The following is a 14,781-nucleotide window of genomic DNA, read 5'->3' as shown; positions in this document are numbered from 1 at the left end:
AGTTGTTATACTGAAAGCCTTGGCCAAACATACATTTAAAAAAACAATCTATTGATTAGCCTTTTACAATATAATTCTAAATAAGTTTCTATAATTTTAAACCATATTCTAGTATAAATGAGATTCAATTCAAAACCTTTATACACAATCTTAAAAATCCGATCGACTAGAAAATGTGTCATTATTCTATTGCAATTACAAACAAATTTCCATGCCAACCACACATATTGAGCCCTCGTTATCAAGTGTTCACCCAACTCTATCTTTCTTTTTCTCAGGAACTAGTCATAAACAGTCAGCTAAGCACCCACACTTTTCTAGAAAGAGAAGCAGCGTACTCCTTTTCTCCTAGCCATATGTGTACGATCAGTAAAGAAAAAGTCAGTCTTTGAAGACGTGCTCCGAGGTTCATTCCCTCAAAGTTTTATCAGAAATCCCACCTACATGCCCGGGTAAGGGCTGAATGCCAACCAGTTCTCAATAATAAGAAGAAGGTGGTGAGATGCCTAGGAAAGATAGAATGGGAGTTTCTTCTGGGCCTTATTGAACAGGAATAAAAAATTATATTCCTAAAAAGGTTTGTTGTTGGATCAAACTATGTTCTTCAGATACATTGACTACAAACATATTAACATTGCAATGACTGAGAGCTGTCGATTTTCTTTAGTCAAATGAATCTATGCGGGGGTCATGCTTGCCGTCATCATACCGTACAAAAGCATTTCGAGCACATCACCTGAATAAAGCATGGAATACGATTAGCAAATGTACTTGAACAATGAAGTTGATTAAATTTTTTCTAGAGAACGATATGAGAAAGACAGACAGAAGCACGGCGATAAATCAAATTGATAACGTGCCACACATACACCTGCATCAACTGGCTACAAGTTCATGGCGCATGACTTAAGCTATTAAGCAAATGAATCAGTAAAAGTGATTATCTTCTAGGCTAAAGCCTGTGGCCAGCAATAACAACTACAAGGAGGCAACTACATGCTAGTTGAATATGAAATTGTCCATATCAAATATTGGAGGTCATTTAGTCCTCCTCAAATTGAAACTTTTTTCGGAGTAAGCAGATTCTTATGTTGTTTCAAATAGTTGATCTTTAAGATGAAAAATGGACTATGCTTCAGATAGCCTTTTTTTCAATCCTAATGCCAAGCCAATTGAAAATAGGCCAATTCATCCACTATAAATCTTTCTTTAAGAGAACGTATAATTTAATTTCATTAAAAAGGACAAAAGAATTTTCACTATTCATTAGAATCATCATAATTTCGTTACTATTTATATATAAATTGAAACTAAACGTGTTTAATTGGTTTTTGCTCATCCAACTGTAAAAACTCGAGGGAGAAGTTTGGGAAAACACAGGACCACAACTACACAATCTGACGTGATATTGTAATCTTTATCTGATCAATTACCTTTCCAGCAACAGAGCAGTTAGTACATTGTTGACTGGCGGCACTCGCAAAGGCTGATAAGGCACCGATACTGAGATAGGATCAATGCTTAAGCAAGCACACTCCACTTTCAGAACATCGAGCGCAATCCAAGTACCCTATCCAGGATTATGTATGTACATCAATAAATTATTTCAATTCATAAAATGAAAATCTGAAAAATAATGAAAGAAAGTGGCAAAGACATAATCAGCTTCTTCTCTTCAGGTTTTTTTTTCTTGGCTATGAAAGCAGTACATAAGGATCTGAGCGTAACAATAGCAGTAAAATATGAATAGCATTATCCATTGCAATAATTTAGCCATCTTTAAGCATTATCATTCAAAAAACAAGTTACATTTAGATGAATTAATTTCACGAATAAAAATTACATTAAAAGTATAGGAGTCCAATCTGTTGCTCAATAAGCGTGTAAGAAATGGAACTAAATTTAATAAAGAAAATCAAAAGCTATCTGAAACTGAAGTTTTGAATGAGAACCTCAACCACAACCACCACTTTGACTGCTACAAGGATAACACAAAAAGAGAAGAAGCAAGATCTTTGAGTAGCTTCAACCATTGAATTAGAAGCTAAACACTGTCAAAGGTCTTGCGATTCTTAACCATAAAGTGATCAGATCCAATCATCCGGCATTTCATAAATCAACTTCTGCTTTTCAACATCACCCAGGTAACTCCAAAACAAAGAGAGGACTAAATACCACAAAACCCATGCCACCCGATAACAATGTAACAAGAGCTCCAAGACCCCATTACTTTTCGAGGAAAGTGCAAGCATAAGCAAGCTGAAGTTCATCACCAAACAAATTGTTCACATCAGATTTGAAATCAACAACTGGTAGAATAGCCTCAATTGAGTAGCAGCGCATGCTGCGCCGAAATCTGCATATGAGGTGCCCCTAAGCCTACTTTCAACTCCAGCTGCCATATAAACATATTTTGACATTGAACAGTGGTGGCGCTTAAAGAACTATTTGGTGGCATTATTGCACCAACATTAAGTAACATATGTTTGTAAAAGAACAATAAAAGTACAAAACTCAATACCAGCAAATCAAAAGCACATGTATTACAATTATTTGAGTTTGTAAGGAAAAACATTATACCCTATCCTGAATATCCTAATTTAGATCAAGTTTTCTTAAAGTTCTCAACATTTTCTTTGTCTACCTTGCCATAGAAAGTTCTCAAATAGCAAATTATTGGTTAATTAACCTGGTCAGTAATATGAATTGCCAGCATAACATCAAGCTCAATCTGAAAATAAGACTTTGTCACATTTTTCTAAATAGATTCTCATTTATATAATTTTTTCTCCTTAATTCTGTCATTTGCTTTGGCAATCACCTAAATCATTAATCTGACGTACTCAAATTTGGAGAATAAGACTTTGCTTTTGTCTCCTCTGTTGAAGAATTATCCCTTACAGGCTACGTTGCGTAAAATTTGTTCATTTGCAATCAAGCTTGAGCTACCTCTTGAGACTTGATTTGATAACCAACCTGCCTAAACCATATGATTCACTAACATCAGCCAATTAACTACCAAACAAATAATAAAAATGGTGAGCTACTTCGAAAATGAAAAATTCCTAACCCACACACACAAGCAAATTAAAACAATAACATGCACTGAATCCAATCACTAAATGCATTCATTCCATAATCATCTCTTCTTACACTAGGACTCCTATCCACCATCAGAATACATTATTTAAAATTATAAATTTCTCAACCTTAACACAAACATTAATTACTCCATACCAACAAAAATAACCTCTAGTCTTAATAAAATTCCAGACCTATATTTTGTTGATTCATCACAATAAATAGGAACCGCGGTTGAGTATTCCAAAATCACAACATTAAAAAAATTTATAAAAATTTTAGAATTCTTTAAAAAGAAAAAAAAAAAAAGCTTAAATCGTAACAAAATTACCGTTTTAACGACAGAAAGAGATCCTTCAACCTCCTTGCGACTCTTCAATGATCAAAAACACAAAAATAAATAAAAAAACTGAAGAATTGACAATATAAAAGAATAAAATTAGGTTGAAATACAGTAAAACGAACTCATTGATTGCTCCTGATGTTGAACTCGTAGAAGGTGACGTGAGCAGCCTTGTCCTTGATCAAAATCTCTTCGATAATAGGATCGATTGGCTGAGTTCACTTAGATTTAGCGTTAGGTGTTTTGTTGGTCAAGATTCGGCATCAATTTTCCGTCTGAGACATTTTTGGAAACCCTTAAAACCCAGGCGTTGAATTTTAAATTTTATTTTCCCGGGAAAATTGAGGTTAGCCGTGAGCGTGCGAGAGATTCATTAAATGCGAAATGTCAAAAGTAACCCTGTTTATCTTTAAATTTACATAGGGGGGGCTTGGTAGGGGGTTATGTGGGATTATTGGGGCTACGTCATCTTATATTATTTGATTATCATGTTTGGTTGTCAAGTAATATAAGATACCAGTAATCTTCAAATATCAATAGTAGTTACTATTGGTAATATTGAAGGTAATCTGATTACCTCCATTTTTTTAGGTATTCTAAGATTGCTAGAGTTATCTTTTTTTGTTACAATTCTATCTCTTATTAATAAAATTTTAGGACAATAATGCCCTTATTTTTAAATTTATTTACATGAATATGGTTTTTACTATTTCACCCCAATTAATTTACTTTTTGGACAAAATTACCTTTGAATTCAAAAAAATTGTAGCCCACCCAAACCACCACCCCCACCCACCTGCCGCTGGCAATCACCACTGCGGCCAGCTGTCGCCGTTGCCGGAACGGCACACGGAAGGCCGAAAATGGTCGTCATGCGCCAATCTGGCCGAAAATGGCTAGATCGTGCCAGATCTGGCCGTTAACAGCCACGTTTGTGGCCGTCAACGGCCATCGATCTAGCCATTGACTGCTAGCATCGATCCACCCGTTGCTAGCTAGATCTGTCACATCTGGCCATTTCCGACCAAATCTGTCACCAGAAATGGCCATATGGAGCACGGAGGCCATTTCCTGCCTTCCGTGCACCGTTAGGTTGCCGACGGCCTACGATGGTTGCTGGCAACCAACAGTGGCTGGGTTGGTGGGGGCGTTTTGTTGATTTTTTAAACTTTTATTGTGGAGTTGTTTTTGCCAAGTTTTTAAATACAGGGGGTTATAATAATTAATATTAAAAAATAATATAATAATAATATTTAATTAGATGACAATTTAGTAATTTAAATAACGTACCCACCAATTTATTCCTCTCAACCAAACATATTAATATAATATACCCACCAATTAACCAAACACATTTTCCTAAAGATTCCTAGTAATCTTCATGGTAATTTAACTTTCCAGTAATCCAATATTCCCAATAATTTAATATTCTCTGAACCAAACGCCCCCATAGTATCTTGGACTTGGGACTTTTTACTTAACAAGACCCGTATCAAACGTTCTTCTTCAGTTTAAAAAAAAATAATAATAATAAAATAAAATTATTTTTGACAAATAATTATTATTAATATATATAATGTATGAATAAATTCTTGAGCAATGAAATTATTTGAATAGAAATCAGATTTCCAATCATTGTACCACTTTTGGTGAGTTAATATAAATTGCTGAGAAACTAAAGCATTTTATAGAAATTAGACTTTTAAATTAGTGAGTCAATCGATTTTCTTTTTCTTTTTTTTCTGGGAAGGAAAAAAAAGGTTTAATATTAATAAATAAAAGGGTTGTTGCTGACAAAATACAGTAGTAATACAATTGTATGATAGTTAATATATATATATATTATTTTCTTCTTTAATAAAAAAAAAAAACAGATTGGCGGTAACATTACTTACGTTGCAAGCAGACTCTACTCCTCATTCCACAAGGAGTTGTTTCACAAATCACAAAATATAAATTCAAAGCCGCAACTATCATTATTTCGCTCTCTGCTTTCATGGCGTTTGGTGTCAAATATTCTGAAGATTTAATGGGTAATCAAGGATGCCCTATTTCTTCTTCAGGGGCAGAAGCGGTGTTGCAGTGGTATCTCCATGGCGGCCCCGGCGGGAGGAAAAACAAGAACAACAAGAGTAGTGATGAAGCCAAGAACAATCTCTTGGCTATGAGATGGAATTTGTGGTACGCAGATAAGGGAGGGAAGAAAGAATTGCGTCACACTTCGCCACAGGGAAAAGTTTATTACACACTCAGGACAGCCTGCAAAGCTTGCATGAATGAAGGAGTTCTTAAAGATTCTTGTCCAGAATCTTCTGATGGTTTACAGTCAAGAAAGAAGAGGAGGATGGAGAAGTCAAAAAATCCAGAGGCACCCAAAAGAGGAAAAACGTTGAAAACATTGAAGAAATTAAGAAAACTTCAAAAGTGCCAGAAGCCAACCCGTGTGCAAGTGATTCCGGGAACTTCAAGGTGTAATCTTAGAGTTTTATTGTCTCGGTTGATAGAAAAGAAACTGTTAACGCCAGGGGCATTTGTCTGTTATAGTGGGAATTTGGGTGAAGGGTGGATAACTAGTACAGGAATCAAGTGTAAATGTTGCAATAAGGCGTTTACAATCAGTGATTTTGAAGCTCATGTGGGTAGCAAGAAGCGTAGGCCGGCTGCTAATATTTTTCTTGAAGATGAGAGGTCTCTATTGGACTGTCAAAAGGAATTGTTGTGCAATAACAAATCGAAAAATGGTGAAGAGAAGTTTTGTGATCAGATGGAAAATAAGCATGAAGATGTGAGTTATGATGTGTGTTGTGTTTGCCACAATGAAGGTGAATTAATCATATGTGGTTCATGTCGTTCAACATACCACAAGAGCTGCCTCGGCTTGAAGGATGTTCCAACTGGAGATTGGTTCTGCACATCTTGTCGTTGTGTGATATGTGGTGTTGCAAAGTTTGAGAAAACAATGAAAAATTCTCTGGATGATGAAATTCTTCACACTTGTGATCAGTGCGAGCATAAATTTCATATGGGTTGCCTGAGGAGAAGAGGGGAAGTTAAGGTGAAAAATTATGCTCATGATAAATGGTTTTGTAGTGATAGGTGTGAACATACTTTCACTTGCCTCCATAAGCTTTCAAGAATGCCCATATCTCTAGGTGTGGATAATTTAACCTGGAGATTATTGAAGTATAATAAGGGCTTAGAAGAGAACCAGAGGATACTAAATGATGCAATTGATGTTATGCATGAAAGTTTTGAGCAAGCTGTGGATCCTTTGACGGGAAAAGATCTTGCCGAAGATGTTATCTTAAATAGCAAATCTGAAATGAAGCATAAGAATTTTAAAGGATTCTACACAGCGGTTGTGGGTAGGAAGGGGGAAATAGGTTCTGCAGCAACTGTTAGAGTGTTTGATGAGGTTGCTGAGATACCATTAGTTGCTACTAGGTTCAAGTATCGCGGACAAGGAATGTGTCGTAGTCTGATGGGTGAGCTTGAAAGGCAGCTCGTTGAAATAGGAGTGGTGAAACTGATACTGCCTTCAGCTCCTAGTGTGCTAAATACATGGATTACGAAATTCGGGTTTTCAAAGATGACAGAATGCGACAGACTCGAGTACTCAGACTATACTTTCCTGGATTTCCAGGATACAATCATGTGTCAGAAGATGTTAATAAAGAAGCCTTCTGCAAACTTGTGCCAATCAGGAGCAACTTGGTCCAGCCCCACCTCTGTATTGTTCGGTGGAAATTGCGCACAAGGGTTGTAAACTAAGAGCTAATGAATTGTCACTGAGAGTACATGTGAAGAATGATTCTTGCAATCAATTAACATGGTCTTATTGTTTCAAACCTAATGAAATGTAATTTTTTCAGACTCGGATGATCTGGTTTTGGATTACATATGCAAATATATACATATTGATTACTTAGAAATTTGATGCAGATACATGGTCTTGAGACTGGTACTTCTTTATTTTTGGTGTTTTTCTTCCTCAGGCTGGTACTTTGATGAACTATAAAAGCATTGATGGGAGAGAAATTTTGGTTAAGAAATCTCACCAGACTACTCATCACAATGAACTGCTAATGGTTTCAAATCCTGAAAAGGTAGAGAAATTGAAGGCAAAGGAAGCTTGCTTTGATATTGACATTGTTAAAAATTTCTATCCTGCATTGAAGAGCTTTCTGCCATATATTTTAATTTTGTTCAGCTTTACTATTTCATACTTTCAGAATTTTCCATGAGTAGTGCAGAAAGCAGCAATAAGAACAATATTTTACCTACTAAAGCGATTTTCAACCTCATCACATTCATGCAGATAAAACCAAATTCCATGAACTTCCAGGAAGCATTTCAATATAAAAAATATGGAACTTGATCTTCATACTCAAAATCTCCAAATAGATCTTTCTACTAGATTTTCTGTTTATACAAACAACATATGATTAAAGAAAGAAAAAGAAGATGGTATAACTGAGAATGCAAGCATTTACAAGCAACACTTTGTCCCAATACACATACAAGATTTTCCATTGAGCTAATTGAAATATCAGAAACTTTGGCACAATACAGCTGTATGCAATTTTCTCAATTACAAAGAAATGAATTCTCATTTTTGAAACTTAAAATGAAAATTCATCCTACTTAAAGGATTTTCCTGTTATGAAAAGATGTATATTGAAGTCAAAGTCCACAGCTTGATCTTCAAATTAAGTCATCTATTAAAACTCTGGAGAAAGCAGCAGAGTGATGTATACATACAATCATATTACATGAAACTAGGAATCTAGACAAACATTTAGCTTTTCTTTTGTTTTGAAATGAAAACCTCAAAAGGGATATCTGATTTCATAGAACTTGAAACTATATGTATCTTTTGAAACATACAAGTCCAGTTCTAATATATTCATACAATCATCTGCGAGCATCAAAATCATATTAAAATTGGCTTATAATAACAAATAAAAACTGCAAAATTGAAGGTAAAATATATTGTTTCTTCTTAAAATCAAAATGAGGCTCTCTTTTTGTACCTTATGGCTTGACAAATTATTGAGTCAAACCATACATACAAAATGGGAGCCATTTAATAAAAAATCAGAACTAACTAGATACCCATAAAGGGTCTGCTTCCCTTATTTACAAGACCTCTTGCTAGTTGTTGCCAAAGAATCAGTCAACCTCCTCATCAAACCCAAGAAATATATATAGAGCTCAAATTCCCATTTAAAACATACTTCAAGAAGTAGACAAGTTAAAAATGAAAAACTATGAATTGCAAATTGTTGGTGAATCTGATGATTCTTCAATATGCCTCAGATATAATAACTTCTTTTGTAAAGTGGAGACATCATGTCAAAAGACTTTGCCAGCATATAATTTTTACTTCTGATGGCAAAAAAACCAACCGAGAGACTGTCCCTGCCTTTGCACTAGAAAAGGCAGCAAGAGGATAAGCAGCATCCTGCCCGTTGTTGTATTGTGACTGAACAAGCCCTTTAGAGAAGATAAACATATCTCCCATTGGAAGTGTCTAAATATGAGGGGTCTTACCTGAGACCACAAAGACCGCAACTTCAAAGGCTCCTGGAAGGGGAAAAAAAAAAAAAGGTGCTCAGCAGGGTGGGGATGGCTGTGAACAGGACTGACAGAACTAGAAGTACGTTGCAGCACGGCATAAGAACAGTCTGCTCTCTCAAGCCTGGAAATTCAACCTCGCTGACTTTCATGATCCTGAGAGTATTAGGTTTTTTGAGCCCGAGCAAGACACACATGGCAACTTGGGTAAAAATGAACTGGCATGAGCAGTGGTAAAATCTGGAGAGAATACCAAGTCAACCATGACGTCTCCGTCACTGGTCGATGCCATTTGGGCAATGGAGAAGGCAACCATTGGAACCAAATTACCAGAATGGCTGCCACATCAACACCATAGCAATTATTGAAGTTATACAAGCATATTTAAGTAAATTTAATGCACAAGCCTAGCTGTAAAATTGGCAGAGGTCCCAAACAATGAAAACAAAAAGAAAAGTTTTTTTGTCAGATTTCTGAGTGTATAAAGTTGGTCTTAACAATAGAACAACCTCCAATGTAATATTTAGATGCATTTGCACAGGCTAAACCAGAGAATCAGTGTTTTAAGTTTTCCTTAATCCTCATAGAAAGAATACATGCACATCCAGGTGCAATTAGTAAAGTTCCATCTAAAAATATAAGACTCCCTGTAAAAACAGTGACAATCAATAAATATACAAAATACCTATTAACAGATAATCTAATAATTTAGCATTTATCTAAAGAGGCAATCAATCAGATTATTGACACAATGTTGATTTGAATTAACCTCGCTTTATCTCTATTAAATTGATTTCAAAAACCGAAGAATTAATTAAGATACAAAATTGAGGCAATTTATTATTTTCCATACTTACGTGTCTTTAGAAGAAAAGGCCACCACATATAGAGAATAAAAAATTTAAGCACTTGCTTGCTGAAAAGTAGATCACTCTTTCCATTGATCAATAAGCCTAGAAACTAAAGTCTCTGACGGAGTATCTACTCAAACAACACTTAGATAAAATGTAAAATGGGTATTAGATCATGAAAGGAGCAACGCAGGTCATCATGTATCTTCTACGAACATCTATTGTGGAAGGAGTGATTAGTATCTGCCCTAACGTGTTATTATGCTGCCTAGAGATTTAAAATGTCAAAAAATTTATAAATTTCCAAAATGATTTCTTATTATAGAGAGAAGAAAAACTGACCTCACCAGTGCTAATTGAGCTGGTTACCAATAATCCCCACATGAACAGGCCCCTCCTTCAAAGTGGTGAAACCGGTTTGCATCTCGAACAATAATCACCCTCTCTGTTACAGCTGATACAAACTTAGTAAATGTGTGACAGTCACCACAAACCCTCAGATTCTTCATAATCCTGATCGGAGTTCCTTCAGGTGTGGCAATAAGACCAAATGAAATTGCTAACTTCTCACTATGTGTATGCAAAATTCCAAGCTTGTCTTCCTCAGCAACATCATGCAACACAAAGTTTGTATCAGGTACATAACCAGCCAACTCCAACTTCTTACTCAAGGTCTTTAACATCACATAAATCTCCTCTGACCGAGGATGAGTCCTAGCACTGACAGTAAACTGATAAATTTTATTATCCACTTCAATCCAAGTCCAAGCAGGAATTTTCTTTAATTTCCTCTTGGTCATCAAATCCCTTGTCTTTGCCATATCTTGCCACCTACCTGCATTTGCATAAATATTGGCAAGCAGAACATAATGCCCTGGATTCCGTGGTTGTAGTTCAAGTAAGGATTTTGCAGCCATTTCCGCCATGTCTAAATTCTTATGAATTCTACATGCTCCAAGCAAAGCACACCACAGTCCCTCATCTTTTTCAACTTTCATACTTTCAATCAATTTTAAGGCCTCATTAAGTCTTCCAGCACGCCCCAAGAGATCAACCATACAAGTATAGTGTTTCACATCTGGCTCAAAACCATAATCATCTGACATCAAAGAAAAAAGCCGAAGGCCCTCTTCAGTCAAACCTGTGTGACTACAAGCATATAACAGTGATACAAAGGTGATCTTGTTCGGTAATATCCCACTACTCAACATCATAGGAAATAAATCAAGAGCTTTTCTTCCCTGGCCATGATACCCATAAGCTGCAATCATTGCACTCCATGTAATTACATTCTTTCGTCGCATCCTATCAAAGATTTCCCTTGCAGAATCAACACTACCACACTTGGCATACATATCAACCAACGCTGTCCCCAAAATCACATCCAAAGGAAAATTATTCCGATTTATAAATTCATGCACAAGTCTAGCCTTACTCATAGCCCCCAATTTCACACAAGCGTGAACAACACTCACCATAGCTACCTTATCCGGCACAATACCCTCCTCTCTCATCCTATCAAACAAAACCAACGATTCATTAGCGTTTCCACACTCCCCACATGCACCAATCATCACAGTCCAAGTCACGAGGTCCCTGTTCGACATTTTATCAAACAGCTCCCTAGCATCATCAATAGCTCCACATTTTGCATACATATCAACAAGAGCAGCACACACAAAGTGATCTACACTCAACCCAGATTTCAAAACAATGTCATGAATCAATCTACCCATCACAAGATCCTTCCTTTCTCTGCAACTCCTTATTACAGAAGGCAAAGTATAGTTATCTAATTGCATGCCACATCTAATAAACTCCCTAAAAGTTCCAAAACAGTTAATAAAGTCACCAACTTTAGCAAATCCACCAACCATTACACTCCAAGAGAACGAGTCTCTAACTCTCATCCAATTAAACAATGCATACGCATTGGTTATAGCTTTATGTTGAGCATATATATAAAGTAGTTTGTTTGCAACAATGGGGTTGTGGAGAACACCATTAACGGCGACTTGGGCATGAACTAGTCTAATTTGAAAGATGTTTTTGCAGCTAATTAGTGAAGAAATATAAAATTTGGAGTCTAAAGAGAGCGAAAACTGACCGTGTGATAGTTTCTGTACCTGGGTATGTTGATTTAGGGAGGTTTCTTCATGAAATTGAGGCTGACAGAGGGTTTCTGCCATAGCCACAACAGTGGAAGCAGAGAAAAAACGAAGCTTTCCATCTCTAGAGACAAGGAAGGTACTACAATTTTTTAATAAAAACATGACATGAGGCAAATGGTATAATAGTTATACAAATGAGTAAAGGTGTGAGTTTAAAACCCTCTTTCAACGGCCTAAAACACTACTCATCAGCTTTTTTTATTTTATTTTATTTTTTTTTCAATCTTATTTTTATTTAGAATAAGTTGATAGGATTTATTCGTGTACATCTTACAAAAGAAAAACTTGTCAAAACGGGAAATTATGGGCCTGTTGGTTATCCTTTTTTTAAAAAGTTATGCTAAAAAAGTATTTTAAGTTGAGTTTAGTTGAATCATATAGAATTGGATTTGAATTTAAAAATGTGTTTGATAAAATATCAGAAAATTATATTAAAGTTTGATAAAATGCTAAATAGTTGCTTAGTATATTTTTTTTAAAAGGTTTTTAAGACAGAATAATTATTTGATATATTTTTTAAAAATATTTATATTATTTTTTAACCTCCTACATTAGTTAATTTAGCTAAACACCCCTACAATAAAAGTTTAAAAATTAACTAAAATTCCCCAACCACCCAAAAGGACCGCCGACCACCATTGCTGGACAGCAGCTGGTAGTTTTCGGAACAACACACTATCGGTTGGATTTGGTCGATCATGCGCCAATATGGCCATTTTCAACCATGATGTTAACGGCCAAAATCTGGTCGTCATCAACAGCTAGATCGGCCGACGGTGGCAGGCAGGTAGTGGTGGTCTTGGGTGGATTAATTTTCAAATTGAAATGAGAGAAAGAAAAATGTTTTCAATTGCATAAAGTTGGATAATCTGAAAACAAGTCTCATGCTCTTTTCATTTTTAGATAAAAAATCTTATTTCAATTGGATTAATTTTCATACTGGATTGACCCAATAAGTAAACAATACATCTTATTTTTTAATCCAAATAGGATAACAGAATAATGATCCAAAATAGTGTAACAAACAGGGGCTATATTATTTGGCCCATAAGAATTGAGAACTAGTCATTTTAGAAAGTATATCACAAAATAGTAATTTATCATTTAACTTTGAAAGACAAAAATGCCTCATTCATAATTGCTTAAAACCTTGATCAAAGCTCATTCTCCATAACTACAATCTCTACAAAATCCAAGAATATTTTGTATAGATGGGTGATTAATGTTGATTGTTTGGTTTAATTTTTAAATGGGGATGTTGAAGATCGAAGTATTTTGATGTTTTAGACAAAATCTAAGACGGTCTATCAGAGGGTATTGGGGTTTATCGGTGATATTGATCACTTTTTTTAGCCCAAGGTTGAAGACAACGGAAAGTGTTTGATACTCTCCTATCAAGGGTGTCGAGTATCAATAAAACCTGTAAGGGGTGTCATAACTGATAGCACCTATAAGGGGTAGTTGTAATTTTCACAAAGGGATATTTTGATACCCTCTGATAGGAGTATCGGACATCCGACACGACCTATAAAGGGATATCTGTAATTTTCACAAAGGCATATACGACACCTTTTGTCGTCTTCAATCTTGGGCTGAAAAAGTGATTGATACCCTCCGATAAGCAATCCTAGATTTCGTCAAAAGCTTCAAAAATCATTCGATTTTAAACATCCTTAGTTAAAAATTAACCTAAGCAAGCAACATTAGCCACCCATCTAGATAAAAGATTCTATAGTTAACATGTTTCTTACACATATATTTGACTCTAACAAAATATAATGGTTTTTTTTTTTTTTTTTTTGGCCAAGATCTTGATAAAATCACACAACATCACCTCTATGAAATTGAAAAATGTAATGATTTGGTTGGGGGAGAATGGGCTGGATGGGTTTTGGAGAAGTTAAAGAAATGTGAATGGGGGGCATTTTTGTCTTTCAAAAAATGTGTTGAATGAGAAATTACTATTTTGTGAGATACTTTTTCAAAGTGGCTAATTCTTAATTCTCACCCTAAAACAGGGTCAAATAATATCACTTCCCTACTAAAAATTAGTTAGGAAAATGTATAAGAATTTTTAAGTTTACTTACAAAGAACAAGGTTAAATTTATTAGGTAGTATAGGGATATTTTTTAAATTCCAACACTTTAAATAAGTTCATAAAGAATTTACGGAAGAAACTCAAATAAACCATAAAATAATTTATTTAAAATCCTTGAAGTAATTTGGACATGCAATCATACAGCTTAAAAAAAAAACTCTAAAATATTAATGACTTTAAAAATAATTCCAATCAAACTAATTCGTTTAAGAATTTGGTTACTTTTTTTGATGGGATAAGTTAGAAATTTAACGGCTAAAGGTAAATAATGTAAGAGTTTTCATAGGGCCATATTTACTTCTAAGAATTAATTGGAGGATGAAAATAGGATTCCTAATTCCCTTCTTTACTTATTAGAATTGAATAAAGAATTGGAATCTCATGGATAATCAATTCCATAAAAGCATTCCACAATATTTTGTAAGGAATTCTAATTCTTGAGGTAGGAAATCCAAGAAATTTACTCTTTTGACCCTATTTTGAATTTAAATATTTTAATTTTTCTTTTAAAGATTTTTATTTCAATGTTTATTATTTTATAATTTAGTGATTTTTAAAATAGGATTTTGTAAATATTGACATTTGTTGAACTGTTTATTGGAGTTGATTATTGTTGACCGATCGTTGAGTACCGTTGACCGCATTGACTTGTTGTTGAG

General features: G+C 34.9%; 2 protein-coding genes across 2 annotated transcripts; one reads left to right on the top strand and one right to left on the bottom strand.

The window, feature by feature from the left end:
* The first annotated feature begins 5,420 nt into the window (after positions 1 to 5,420).
* On the top strand, positions 5,421 to 7,190 carry LOC116122807 (increased DNA methylation 1-like). Its single transcript, XM_031408618.1, has one exon. It carries the CDS (start codon positions 5,421 to 5,423, stop codon positions 7,188 to 7,190), a length of 1,770 nt encoding a protein of 589 aa, XP_031264478.1.
* Positions 7,191 to 8,995: 1,805 nt separating this feature from the next.
* Positions 8,996 to 12,133, bottom strand: LOC116122873 (pentatricopeptide repeat-containing protein At2g33760-like). The gene is made up of 2 exons (XM_031408678.1): positions 10,195 to 12,133; positions 8,996 to 9,339 (listed from the first exon to the last, which is right to left on the bottom strand). The coding sequence occupies exon 1, from the start codon at positions 12,123 to 12,125 to the stop codon at positions 10,218 to 10,220; it is 1,908 nt and encodes a 635-aa protein (XP_031264538.1). The 5' UTR covers positions 12,126 to 12,133; the 3' UTR covers positions 8,996 to 9,339; positions 10,195 to 10,217.
* Positions 12,134 to 14,781: the final 2,648 nt, after the last annotated feature.

The sequence above is a fragment of the Pistacia vera genome, unplaced genomic scaffold (assembly GCF_008641045.1).
Source record: "Pistacia vera cultivar Batoury unplaced genomic scaffold, PisVer_v2 Contig138, whole genome shotgun sequence".
NCBI lineage: Eukaryota > Viridiplantae > Streptophyta > Magnoliopsida > Sapindales > Anacardiaceae > Pistacia > Pistacia vera.
The sequence above is the reverse complement of the archived record's forward strand: the minus strand, read 5'-3'. Positions and strand labels throughout refer to the sequence as shown.